We start from the raw sequence: 14,634 nt of genomic DNA on the forward strand, positions 1-14,634 counted from the left end.
TTTTGCCTTAAGCCAGTGTTATTTCAACCTTCCATTTAATCGAGTTTGCCAAGGTCAACAACATCCAGAGAAGCCTATAGCGGATGGTCAAACCATTCTGGCAAGAAGATTTATTTATTCATTTGATTGGTGTTTTACGACGTACTCCAGAATATTTCACTTATAAGACGGCGACCACCAACATTGTGGGAGAAAACCGGACAGACCCCGCGGGGAAATCCACACCATCCGCAGTCTGCTGGAAGATGTCACGTACAGCCAGAGAGTGGGGAGGAGTACACACTTACTCTATAACCTCGAGAAACAACTGCAGCCGTCGAGAACTTCTGCCAGGTCTTCAGCTTTGTACATGTATGACACGGAGCTGCACAGGTGTTCATATGTGCCTGGCTTAAACCACCGCTCTTTGTTGTTACTAACTTTCCCTCTTACGAGCCATACACATCTGCACTACCATACCTTATTCGTTTATTTGATTGGTGTTTTACGCCGTACTCAAGAATGTTTCACTTATACGACCGCGGCCAGTATTATGGTGAGAAAAAACAGAGCAGAGCCCGGGCGGAAACCCACAACCATCCGCAGGTTGCTCAAAGACCTTCCCACATACTAGCGATGAAAGAGTCGTGGGACTACCGCTGAAAGAGTCATGGGATCTTACGTCCTGGAAACCAACAAAAGTAAACGGGAAAACCAATTTCTGTGTAATTTTGTTATTATTACTGTTATCTCATCACGATCGTGTAGAGCATTTGATAAGATCACTTCCAGTTCAAGATTTCCTTGAATTGTAGTCTGGTAGTTTAGCTTTTGCCCTTCTTGGTCTTTGTTTTTCTCAGGTAAAACTCGAGCTCTTTGCCTTCCACTACATAACCGTCCACTCTGCCACACTGACCCGGCCGTGAACAGATCTTCGCTGGAAAAGAGAAAGGTAGAAAAATGCGTTGGGCTTTATCAACTACGGGAAATAAGGTCTTACGAAACAACAAATACACCATGCAGTGTACTAAAGGTCGCTCGGCCAAAACCACTGTTGAAGGTGATAGTGTTTACCACACAGTAACGATACTGGAAATACGACCTTTAAAAGAACTCGTCAAGGTCAATAAAGACCCAGGCTATCTACATGCCACCGTGCAAAAATTCCTGAAAAGTTCAACTTCCAGAAATATTGTTTTTTACAACCCTGTCCTACAATATGGCTTCAATACACCCAATGGCTTTCAAAAAAAGTGGTTCAGTACATTGAAATCAAGTCATGTTCTTCAAACTGTTCCCGAGTGTACATCTGGTGTGAGTTTCAAACTAAAACATGCCTGCAAGTGCTCGAGATCTAGGTGTGCATTTTGTCACATGGTACTTTCATTTTTGCCTGTCAGTTTTTACTGGCCACGTTTTGTCACATGATGTTCTCCCCGTTTTCCCTGTCACTGTTTGTCGCAGCATGTAAAAGACCCAATATAACTATTTTAGTTGTGACTTTATACCTACATATTAGCAGTAGACACACTTCATTTGTAAGCTGTTCGAATACACAGGCTAAAATGTTGATACTCAATTTGCTTTTTTTGTCACGTTTGGACTGAAACTGTCATTTCAGATTTTTTTGTTTTTTCACACTTTAGGCACTACTCTCTTAAGACAATGATCCTACAAAAAATGTGCTTTTCAAAGGAAAAACCAAAACATACAGCTCAGTTTCGGGTCGAGGACTAACCACAAAGAGCAAAAGTCTTCATTTGCCACAGAAACTATTCAGTTAGACAATGGCGTTTCTCGTGTTGTAAGCAGTCAGTGTAACTATGACAAGTTGGTTTATCCTCGGGCAAGCGCCATGTCAAAACGACTACACGCCAGACACCCTCACCATAGATGTGTCATCATTCTGCTACAACAGTGAACAAGGTCCAAGAACGTCTGCCAAGTAAAACCAGCAACTGTAGCAAATAGCACATCCGAAACCACCATATCCAGGATCTCATGTAGTACAAGAGGTATCGCTAGCTAGTGAGGTTTTTATTTTTGACAATGTTTTTATTTATTTATTTATTTGATTAGTGTTTTACGCAGATTTCACTTATACGACGGCAGCCAACATTATGGTGGGTAGGAAACTGGGCAGAGCCTGGGGAAAACCATGACTATCCGCAGGTTGCTGGAAGACCTTCCCTAAATCAATACAGGTAGATTTCTTTCCAGCATTTGACATCATGATTGGGTGTTGAATTGAGGGGGGAGGGGAGTTACAAGTAGACGCATACAGTGCACCTAATACGTGTCTATAATGTACAGTGAAAAATTATCAACATCAACTCCTACTGAACAAATCTATGCTAGGAAAATTAGGAAAACTATGTAGATCAATGCTCTGTCCTTTGGATACATGAGCGTTCTGGACTTTTCATTTAGCAGTGTAGAGGTGGAAAATTTATAATATCAAAAATGTTTTAAAAAAATACATGTAACTGGAATGTTCTACAGGCACAGCCAAATACCAAATACTTCCGTCTCAAGTGATGCAGCTTACCTAGAACTCTGCCTGTAGCGAACTGTTCCTCCAGGTTGTGTTCCACCTGAGCGGTCTTCTTCCTCTCCTCGTACTTCTTCTGGGTCTTCTTGGAACGCTCTTTGTTGATAGCACTGTCTGCCTCGGGCTGTCAACATACAAAGACAGGTAAGAATAGGTACCTGTGCATGTTTACACCAGGTCGTTCAATTGGGATCCACCAGGCCTCGACGAAGGGAAGCAAATCTTGCTCCTAAAACAGCAGTGCCCTACTTAACACCGTCGGCTATGATTATCCAGGATTACTGGTGCTGGTATTGAAATCAGTGGTATTGTCATTTAAGTAGGTAGGAGCACTTTTGTGGGTTACAAGATTTGCTTCCCTTTGGATAGGTTCGGAGAACCCCATCTGAGGCATGCCACCACCAATGCTCCCAGCTCAGAAGCAGTATCCAGGTGTGGTAATAACACATGCCTGACATATGATAATTTTGAGGCCAATAGGCAGTCTGGGAAGAGTGAAAATCAGTCCTAGGCTTCTGCAAGGTGTGTGTGTAAAGATCAACAAGGCAAAAGTCATGGTCTGATATACACTGTACTGTAAGTTGAATGTTGACCAGATCGCAGAGTGTTTTGGGTCACACCCCTCTTAATGTGAACGAGTGCTTGGGGTTTAACATTGCACTTAACAATATGTCACTCCTATGATGACGAAAGAGTCCTTGAGTGAGTGCTTGGGGTTTAACGTCGTACTCAACAATTTTTCAGTCATATGACGACGAAGGAATCATTAGGGTGTATGTGCCTCCTTGTTGCAGGACGGATTTCCACCGCTCTTTTATTTAGTGCTGCATCACTGAGACGACTTACCAAAGGCAAGTAAGCCGCCCCTCCCGAGCCATTATACTGATACGGGTCAACCAGTCGTTGCACTATCCCCTTCATGCTGAACGCCAAGCGACGAAAGAGTCCTTGAAGTGCATGTAATGTGCCTCCTTGTTGCAGGATGGATTTCCACTGCTCTTTTTATCTAGTGGTACTTCAATGAGACGACTTACCGAAGGCAAGTAAGCTGCCCCACCCGAGCCATTATATCGACACTGGTCAACTAGTTGTTGCACTATCCCAAATGCTGTACGCCGTGCAAGGAAGCTACAATTTCCTGTTTTAAGGTCTTAGGTGTGACCTGACCCAGGATTGACCCTGCCGGCCCCCAAGCGGGCACTCTACCAACTGGGCTATCAGGGCTAGTCCCTGCTGTGAATGGCTCATCCTCGAACTTTTGTCAAAACTTTTACAGACCAACAGGACAGAATGCTCACAGCTACAATTGACCAAAATGCTCCACTCGCCTTTCTGACAAAAAAAAAAAAAGATTGGTACCTTTGTGTCAATATCAAAACAAAACCACTCCCCCTATATAAAGTGTTCCCTCGAAATAACGCACTCATCCAGACCCGAAAGGTTCATATTGTGTTATAATCTAATCCGCGCAAAATCGAATCCTGACAAGGGAGATAATTTGTAATGGCTGGAATAAGCAGAAATCTGAACGTCATTGACGATAGTGGTACGGTATGATACAAAATGTACACGAGAATTTCAGGTACTTGTACTGAGCTACATGCTTTAATAAAACAATAACCATTACGAAAATGCTTGTATGTCTCGCGATAAAGTCTTGATATAATGGAACATTATCACCTGTACAATGATTTACCACTGCTTTATCCGCGAATGGAGTCTGTTATCTTCAAGAAAAGCAAACTTTACATCTGCAGGACAAGAGTATGTGAAGAATTTTTCACTTTTTTATGGAATAATGTATTTTGAAGAGAACAAACAAAGACGGTGGCGACATAATGTTACATCGCTGGACTGGTGACATCTCTCACTCAAAATGAACACAAAGGAGGACTTTTGCCAAGTCATCCTAGGTTGGGCAAAGGTCACTGCAATACATATATTTCCATTCTAATATCTTATTTACATAACAGCTGAACAGACTGATGGTTTTCAACCAAATTCCCACCGATCAGGCAGGCAAGCCTCATGGCGATTTGAAAGAAACATAACCTGTGAGGAGATTCGCAGTTTTTTTTCTGCGCTGAAGAACTCTCCACCATTCAGTGTTTTCATACTGTTTTGTCAACTAAATGCACCACATGGAATGTGCCACATACAAGGAGTACTATAATTATGCAAAGAATGTCTCGCCACCAAATTACCTAAACACGTGCACAACTGTTGAATCTCATCACTGAAGCTTTACATTTTAGAAAATTAAAAGTAAACAACTTGAAGTCAATGGTGGCAGCTGCAGCATATGTGGAGGGCTTTAATAGCACCTAACAAGCGTGAAGGGAAGCAATTCAGCTGAAATCACATTTGTTCCAGATTCCCAATCGAGCAGGTCTCATTGTTTACCCAGGTACACCAGGAATACGATTCTCAGCACAGTTTTTATTTGTCATAGTACAAATTTACAAAAACAAAAACTTGATATACACTCAAATGTGGTCAAAAGTGATGCCTTAAGAGGTACTTGTGACTACAATTTTGCCTTTTTTCCCCCATGAACATTTTGATACTGGTACCAAAAAAAAAAAAAAAAAAAGAAAAAAACCAACCCCCCCATCGGGTTAATGTCGATTTCGCAGTAAATCGATCTACGTAAATTTGAGGGAGCAGTGTACACACTCTAATTCCTCAACCTTTTAGCATGTGAATGAGCAGTCAGTGCAATTTATACACATTTTTAATTTGATTTTTGAGAAAAAATTACATCGGTTGGATTGGTCAATTTGAGGTTTTTACAAAAAGTAGAATTCTATCAGTCAACACAAAATAATGCCTTCTGAATATGCTTGAATAAATATCTGGCAAACATGTGACAACGTTGGAAGAATTATACATTTTACAATATTTAGAGGTGAAAATCCTGTTTTCTATTAATCACTGGAGATGCTGATAAAAAAAGTGACGGGCTGAATAGGTAAATGTGCTGGTTATCAGACAATGGTCATCATCACTTTCTTCAGACTCGAAAGATGGTGATATGCTTATAATCATCATACTGGCCAGCACATAAACAATTTATTTATCAAAAACAACGAACACCCTGTTAGGTACATTTGTGAAGTTTAACCTGCATAGGCTGAGCTTGTAACACCAGTGACAGCAGCCTCTTCCCCAACAGGGGGTTTGCATAAAGCCACTGTTAAAGGGTAGACGTGCCAAATTTCCTACTCCTCAAGGCAACAATACCATTACATGAATCTGGAAAATAATTTCCACGTCAACATAACCACTGAATACCACCCTTAAACTTATTTATTTGATTGGTGTTTTAGGCCGTATTCAAGAATATTTCACTTATACGACAGCGGCCGGCATTATGGTGGAAATAGGGAACCAAATCTAATCAAAAATTAGAACTCTTCCATGCATTTTTATAATATTATAAGGCATAAATCCCTTTTGTTTGTGTGTGTGTGTGTGTGTGTGTGTGTGTGCTTGAACAAGACAAGCTGAATCAGTGACTGTGTTGGTTATCAGAGAACAGTCATCATCACTTTCTTCAGACTCGAAAGATGGCGATATGTTTACCATCATACTGGCCGGCAGGTCATCAACCACCATTTACCCACTGAAACCTTTGATATGGGGATAAAATAATATATGTGGAACACTTTGTTTTTATTTCTTAATACCGAGTTCAGGATGTGCGTGAACAAAATAGAAAGTATTTTATTAATTCATTGGTGTTTTATGCCGTACTCAAGAATATTTCACTTATACGCTGACGGCCAGCATCATTGTGGGAGGAAATCGGGCAGAGCCCTGGGAAAACCCACACTCATCCACAAGATGTCAAATGAAAGTACAAAAAAGCTTTTCAGATTTCTTCATGGGGCATAAAGATGGGTTTAAACTACAGTTTTTCCGAGGCCCCACCAGTCAGTCTGGAAATTAACTAGCCTGCTGCTGTGACATCAACAGTGATAGCTGCCATAACAACCTTGTTGGATTGATTTATCTGATTGGTGTTTTACACCGTACTCAAGAATATTTCACCTATACGACGGCAGCCAGCATTATTGTGGGAGGGAACTGAGCAGAGCCGAGGAGAAACCCACGATCATCCGCAGGTTGCTGACAGACCTTCCCATGCACAGCTGGTGAGGAAGCCAGCATGAGCTGGACTTGAACTCACAGCGACCGCATTAAGGTAGAGGCAAACCTTGTAGGAGGTAGAGCCCTTAAATGGGGGCACTAAGCGGGTCCTGCATGCCCATCATCCTGGATGATTATCCACGACGTCTTTCAGAAATATGTGTAACATGAATTATTAAGGATACTAACAATTTAATAATAGAGAATTATTTTAATTTTACTCCGTAGACGTGTTGAGCACAAACTGCTCCAACAGTGAGGTAAAGGTTTATACTATCTCCCTATAGGGTCATTCTGTGTCAAATCAGCCCAAAAACAATTTTTTTTTTGCAGTGACCCCCTTGGCATGCTTGGGATTATTTTGAAAAAATTCTTACACATACCTTAGCATATATGAGGAAGGTTTGGCAAGTTATAGCTCCAAATTCTAAGTGGTTTTTTAGGTATGGCCTTTTGGAAACACCAAGTCCTGTTCATTTTCGACAGTTTCAAAACGCTTATTTGTTCTGAAAACATTTTTAGATAGCTCATTTCCTAATCAAGGGGCCTAGATGTCCGGAAATCCAACTAGAGGGGTTTTCCTCCCCATGTTTTCAGAATATTGCCTCAGACAAGGAATATATTTGATACTTTATGAGATAATCACAATCTGAGTAATGCTTTTGGAAATAATTTCGTATTTTCAGTGAGCTGCCATAAGTCAGGTGAAACATACAGGAGATCTCTGTTACCTGGTGAATATTTTTTCAGTTACATGGCCACTTGCACAAGACTGACCACTTCAGAACTTTATCCCTGATGTACATGGTGTCTGATCTATGCTCCAGGACAAGTGACTCTAAAATTTACCCCTTTTTACCTGAACGCTTCACCATGTTGACAGACAGCTTTTTGAAATTTTTCTCACATCTCGTAGCCAACTATGGAAGAAAACTCAAGTGTTGTTCTCAACTCTTTCCACTGAAATTAACTTTTTGAAAAGCTAACCCACCTGACATACACATTAATGTACACATTTTCAAATTGAACGCTTGATAGCAATAATATTATCAAAATCCAAGTCACTTAAATTAAAATATAATTTTTCATGAAAAATGTCATGAAGATTGAAAGATGTGGTACACAATATACCCTAACATGCAATTACGATTTACATGTAACTTTTCGCTAATGTACACACTGTGCGATTCTGTGTAACACAGAATCACGTGTTGTGTTCCAATCAAATATGTCATTTCTTGAAAAATACGTACATTATACACAGCATTAAAATGTATACAAAATCTGTTAAAATGTAAGCGTTGCAAAACAAGTAAACTGTCAAAAAAATCTTGACAGACTAGTGGGCTTTCTTTCAGGAAACAAATAAGTAACAAGCTGGTCATCAGACAACGGTCATCATCACTTTTTTCAGACTCGAAAGATGGTGATATGTTTATAATCATCATACTGGCCAGCATTTGTTAAACAAAATATGAAGAAAAAAAACACCTTTTTTTGTCAAGCACAATTACGCTGCAGATGGTGAATAGTTTGGCATTTTCTAGAGTTTCATGCGCGTGCACTGAGCTGGCAGCCAAAAATGGTGAGTTATGTATTCTTGCCTGCCCCCCCACCCTTCCTCCACCCCGAAATGAAATGTGGAAATTAATCTAATGTGAGTGATTGAGTGCTTGGGGTTTAACGTCGTACTCAACAATTTGTATATGGTCACTATCCAATTACATGAATCTGCAAATACTTCCCATGTCAAAATAACTACTGAACATCGCCCTTACATTTACAGTTTACATTTTACCCCACAGCCCAGTACTTCCAAACAGATTCCCTTATGATCATCCCTAGAGTTCATAACATGCCCTCAATTTTTTAAACAGAAAATACGCAAAGGAAAACTTCCACTGACCTGCTTGACACCCTTCTTGCGCCCAAGGGGAAGGGCATAGTGCGCCTCGTACCACTGTCTGAGGGGCGTGGCATCAATCTGGACAATACAACTCTTCACTAGGGTCTTGGTTCTCACCAGCTCGTTGTTACTGGCATTGTATATAACGTCAATGATACGAGTTCTGCGGGTGATACCTGAAAACGTAAGTACCGGTCAGTAATGAAAACACAAGTACCGGTCAGTAATGAAAACACAAGTACCGGTCAGTAATGAAAACGTAAGTACTGGTCAGTAATGAAAACACAAGTACCGGTCAGTAATGAAAACAGAAGTACCGGTCAGTAATGAAAACACAAGTACCAGTCAGTAATGAAAACACAAGTACCGGTCAGTAATGAAAACCTAAGTACCGGTCAGTAATGAAAACCTAAGTACCGGTCAGTAATGAATGAAAACATAAGTATCGGTTAGTAATGAATGAAAACATAAGTATCTGTCAGTAATGAAAACGCAAGTACCTGTCAGTAATGAAAACACAAGTACCGTTCAGTAATGAAAACGCAAGTACCGGTCAGTAATGAAAACACAAGTTCCGGTCAGAAATAAAAGCATAAGTACCGGTCAGTAATGAAAACATAAGTACCGGTCAGTAATGAAAACAAGTACTGGTCGGTAATGAAAACGTAAGTACTGGTCGGTAATGAAAACGTAAGTACCAGTCAGTAATGAAAACGTAAGTACCAGTCGGTAATGAAAACACAAGTACACCTCAGTAGCATTGATTGATACCTTGGAGTTCAAGACTACGTCCAAGAACATTTCTTTTGAAAGTGCTTGACAGTTGAGGATTTGATGGGTTTAAGAAATCAGTGTGGTTTGATACGCAGGTTCACTGTATTCTTCATAAGGGTTCTTTCAAAAAATTCAAGCGACCCAAAAATTAAGTAAATTTCTGCATTTTGGACATATTTTACAGGGTTTTTGTACATTGTTACAGAAAAAAACTGAAATTAAGAACTTTCAAGTGGCAAACAGATAATATTCAGTCTGTTTTTTCACCCATGTAAACATCAATGTTAACAGGTGCCAATCTGCAGTTTATTGTAACTTTAAACCTTTAAGTTTACTTCACTGTTTTATAATGCCATACTCAAGAAATTTTCACTTACGCGAAAGCAGTCGGCTTTACGCATATAGGAAACCAGACTGCCTGGTGTAAACCACCGATCTTTATCAAGTTTCTCTTTACACATTATGTGATACAGATACACACACCACATGGATGATATGTGGTCTTCGATGAATGTTTAAAGGCAGCCCGAACGGTCACACTTGCATCACAGAATTTCTTATTGTCATCGAGGCCAACAATCAGCGAAGGCGAGAGAATCCAGAACACTTACTTTCGGAGCCCCAGGAGAAGTTGCCCGTGTCCAATCGCAAAGCCCGGTATTTCTTGTTCCCACCCATAGTCCGCACCGTGTGGATTTTCTTGGCACCCAGCTGAGGGAAATGAAAACATTTATTTACCTACCTAAAACTTATCAGAAAATGGCAGACTAGTCACCACAATATACGTATCCTTCCTACTCACTTATTTGTTCTCTTTTTTTTCTCCGTTGTGTTAGACAGTGGGGAATGAGAGACCGGTAGGGGTGAGAAGGAAACTTTTTTCTTTGGTAACCATCAGCATATAAAGATTTCGTCACCCATCCGTCTGACGAAAGATGGTGTTAAGTTTTATATCATCATGTGTCTACCAACTCAGTGCTCAGTCAAAAGAAAAACCAGAACTAATTCGATCCACCCAAAATACTTTTTGCTTTTTTTTTTAACTTTGTCTTTTCTTTCCCCTACACGATTAAATCCCATGTCCAATAAAATTACCACACAAAAGATCACATTATTTACTGTCTCATAGGCATTTAACACCGTACTGAAGAATATTTCACTTACAGGACGGCGGCCAACATTATGGCGGTAGGAAACCGTGCAGAGGCCATATGCAGGTTCACGTTCCTTATAAAAAAATTCCTTAATGCTGCCCCCCCTCCACCCCATTCATTGTTACCATTCATCTTTACTTTCTTTTACATTTTGTGAGAGTTACACCCCATTTTTGTCCTTTAGAGCCTCACTAGAATAAACGCATGATGTGCTACATGTATCTTTCCCTTTCCATAGGACTAGCCAAGGGAATGTCTCGGTGTTTCCGCAGCGACCAATTCGCACAAAATTAACATGGGAGAGATGGGGAAAACAACACAAAATTGAAAACGAAATGGCCTGACTTCAATTTCTGGCTAAATCTACATCACTCTTTCACCTTGGTATTTGCTGCCGGTCTCCCCAACTCGAACTTCCGCTTTTTGCGGATCTGGGCCATACGGCCTCCCGTCTTTCGCCGTTTGTGCCATTTATCTCTAGAGATACCTGAACACAAGCAAAAAAGTATTGCAATGAAAACCAATACTAACACAGAATGGAACAGTTTTATACGCAAGTTCAACTGAAAATTTTACAACTCAAAAGACAGGAAATCCCGCAGTTCATCAGAATCAAAAATTTTCATCACCCACCCGTCTGACGAAAGATGGTGTATATTTCAATATCATCACAGAACTGCTTTCCTCAAAGACTTTCAGTACATGTTTTTCACTAGCCATTTCTATTTATAATATAAACAGTTGGCAAGTCAGATTCATTATTCTCTCAGCAAGGCCATCTTCATGGACACAGTGTACTATTTTATCATTCTGATATCTGACTGGTAGCTTCAGTAATGCCATAGTCAAGAATTTTACGCTAATACAATAGCTGTCGCTGTTTATGGGTGGAGTAAACCAGTCCAATGTGTCCAGAATAAACCATCGACCTTTGGCAAATTACTGATGTACGTCATCGACAGATATGCAGGAAATATAGTGGTGGGAAACCGGGCAGAGCCCAGAGGAATCCCACAACCGTCTGCAGCTTGCTGAAGACCTTTCCACCCTACGGCCGGAGAGGAAGCTGGCCTGAGCTGGAGTTAAACTCACAGTGACCACATTGGTGAGAGACTACTGGGCCATGTGCCTCGCTGGTGTGCTATCCACCGGAAATCCTTTGCAATTTGTATCTTTCGTGTAATAACAAATATTTCTCGATACTTCCTCAAAGAGTGCCCGTGAAATTCTGACGATGTACTACTCCGCCCTCAACTTCCATCATATACTTTCTGCACAAGCTCGTAAAGTGCTGTTTGCGTTACAAGAAAGAGCAAGTGAGTGCTTGGGGTTTAACGTCGTACTTAACAATTTCTCAGTCACATGACGACGAAGGAATCCTTAGAGTGCATGTAATGTGCCTGCTTGTTGCAGGAGGGATTTCCACCGCTCTTTTATCTCGTGCTGCATTACCGAAGGCAAGTAAGTTGCCCCGCCAGAGCAATTATACTGATACAGGTCAACCGAAATCCGAATTATGGAATCCAGGAGTGTTCGTGCGACCCAGTTAAACAAAGAGGCAAATCTATGTATATATACTCAAGGTTCTACGTTGTACTTAATATTTCAGTTATACGAGGAGGAATCCTGTACTGCGTGTATATGCGGCCTTTTTGCGGCAGGGCAATTCCTATCTGCAACTGCTTGGACAGTTACTGAACTAATCTATGTACTATCGTCGCAAATGCTACCCAGTTCCCAGCTCAAAGTTCCTCTTCACAACGTTCAACTTAGGCCAGACGTCGCTACAACTGTGCTCTGCACGAAGCAATCTGTTCTTCAACTGAGCTTGAGTAGACCAAAGTCAAGCTGAATGTTCCTACAGTACCGTACCAGCTTCTTTAATATGGACTTCCACGCAGACAATTTCACTAAAAAAAAGCTACTCGAACCCTACCTATTCCCTGCCACCTATTCCCTAAAACGCCCGAAATGTAATATCTCAAATCCAGCATTGGTAAACCATCTTTCAACAGTAATCCAGTAATTCACATCGAAAACTCAACCTAACGTCTGCCATGTTTAGAACTCAACTTCAGACAGGGTGATGGGCTGTGAAAATTTTATCCTACCCAACATTCTCCTTAAGAATTGCATGTCCTGTAAACAGTGTTGGTTGGGATAAAATTTTCATCGCCCGTCACCCTGCCCGGAGAAGAAAAAAAAAATTACAACCATGGTATAGGTTGACTTAAGTTGTCCGATTCAAAGGTTTAAACGGCAGGATTACTGTTGACAGATGGTATACCAATGCTGGCTTAGACATATTGCATTTCTTGCGTTATAGGATAGCAAAAATAAGACAGAGTTCAAGCCGGTTTTTTTAGTGAAACTGTCCGCATGGAAGTCCATATGAACGAAGATGGTGGAAACGTCCTGCTTAGCTTTGGGCAAAGTTTGAGCAGCCGTGATCATGGCATAGCCCTATCCAAATATTTCTCCACCTACTAGCCAGTGTATTCTGACTAGAGTGTTTTGCAAAAGTGGTTTCAAATCTACGCAATATACAGTTCGGCCAACCAGACTCACTGTCACTCAAATGACCCATGTACATGTGCTTTGTGAATTAACGCTGGGGCATTTCTGGTCCCGACATGCCGAAGTTCTTGGATTAACTTCAATTATTTGGTAATGCCATTAGCTTAGTCTTCACAATGTTGAAACTGCAAGGTTATGCAACATACCACGTTGTAACCTAACCAAGTATTCAAGTGAACAACATTTATTCTGTGCATGTGTTATCAAGTACCCAATTACACACAATGTTTTGACACAGTCGATGATGTTGTTGTTGAAATACGGTAAAGGGCCGCAATAAAACCTTCACAGAAAATAGACATTTTGAATAGGCCATAATTAAACAACTATTGGCGGCAAGTTTGAACTTTTCATGGACTGTATCAACCTTCCTGAATATCGGATGGATCACAGAATGAGTGATGAATTCAGATTTTCAAGGCATGTGTTCATGCAGCGCGTACCCATGATGGCGAATCGGGGAAAAAGGAAGTACCATTGACGCTAGGATGCTGGGATAGCCTGGCAGGGGAGATAACCGTGGATTAATAAAATCACCTGTGTCCCCTTGTTACATGATTAAGTGCTGGCTTCCTCTCCGGCCATACGTAGGAAGGTCTGCCGCAACCTGCGGATGGTCGTGGGTTTCCCCCGGGCTCTATCCGATTACCACCCACCATAATGCTGGCCGCCGTCGTTTAAGTCAAATATTCTTGAGTACGACGTAAAAAATTAAATAAACATCATTGAGTTTTGACGTGATTTCACCTAAAATGTACGCAGCCGTAAAAGCGACAAGAAAAAAAGTTGTAAACAGAAGAATAAAAATAACAACACAACGCTTAAAGTTTCAGTTATGTTTCATTTTTAATAAGTCGTAAAATAATAAGTATTAAAGATCTCGCGCGCACGTCTTAATAAAGATATCGAGGGCACGTGATCACTGTGATAGGAAGTTAACACAGGTAACACGAGATAACAAAGATGCCGTACGAACAACATATTTAAAAGACCTATACATAATTGAAACTTTAAAAGACTTTTTGTCATTTAATTATTTTTTATTAACCTTTTTTTTCTAACCACGTAACTTGTACGGCTCCGTCCGTTTCGGTATTAATTCATGTCCATTTTGTTTTTGTAAATGTGAAAAAAAACGTACTGGTATGTAAAAATTATTTTTACACATGCATTCCTCTGTAGTACCCGTCCAGGGGCGTAGGCTGGGGTGGTGGGGGATGGGTGGGGGGTGCGGACGCAAAAATGTTCCGCTCAAATCAACGAAAAAAATATTTTAGCCTATATTTCTTACCTAGCTATTAACATTTCATTCCACGGATATTTGCTGTAGCCTATATAGACCAATATTTCAATCTCGTACCGGTACCAATTTACTAAATAGTATATAGGCCCATTTAGACATGTTCTGTTATTTGAACCATTCCATATTGTTCACGGTGGAAGACAACGTGTTTTATAGAATTACCTCTCATGAATCGTACCGCGCAGGCTGCAGTAGCCATTTCCGTCAATATTTATATTCAGGGACGGACTGTTTTCAA

General features: G+C 40.6%; 1 protein-coding gene across 1 annotated transcript; it reads right to left on the minus strand.

Annotated features, from left to right (window-relative positions):
* Positions 1 to 697: 697 nt before the first annotated feature.
* Positions 698 to 13,565, minus strand: LOC135463864 (small ribosomal subunit protein eS8-like). The gene is made up of 6 exons (XM_064741320.1): positions 13,537 to 13,565; positions 10,897 to 11,003; positions 9,974 to 10,073; positions 8,589 to 8,764; positions 2,528 to 2,654; positions 698 to 916 (listed from the first exon to the last, which is right to left on the minus strand). The coding sequence occupies exons 1-6, from the start codon at positions 13,538 to 13,540 to the stop codon at positions 804 to 806; spliced, it is 627 nt and encodes a 208-aa protein (XP_064597390.1). The 5' UTR covers positions 13,541 to 13,565; the 3' UTR covers positions 698 to 803.
* Between the last annotated feature and the right edge of the window lie 1,069 nt (positions 13,566 to 14,634).

This window comes from Liolophura sinensis, chromosome 3 (assembly GCF_032854445.1).
Source record: "Liolophura sinensis isolate JHLJ2023 chromosome 3, CUHK_Ljap_v2, whole genome shotgun sequence".
Taxonomy (NCBI): Eukaryota; Metazoa; Mollusca; class Polyplacophora; order Chitonida; family Chitonidae; genus Liolophura; species Liolophura sinensis.

Coding starts and splice junctions, on each gene's coding strand:
- LOC135463864 (XM_064741320.1), bottom strand. Junction 2,655..8,588: donor GCAAGAAGGGTGTCAAGCAG/GTCAGTGGAAGT, acceptor GTATGTTGACAG/CCCGAGGCAGACAGTGCTAT. Junction 917..2,527: donor CGCTACAGGCAGAGTTCTAG/GTAAGCTGCATC, acceptor TCTCTTTTCCAG/CGAAGATCTGTTCACGGCCG.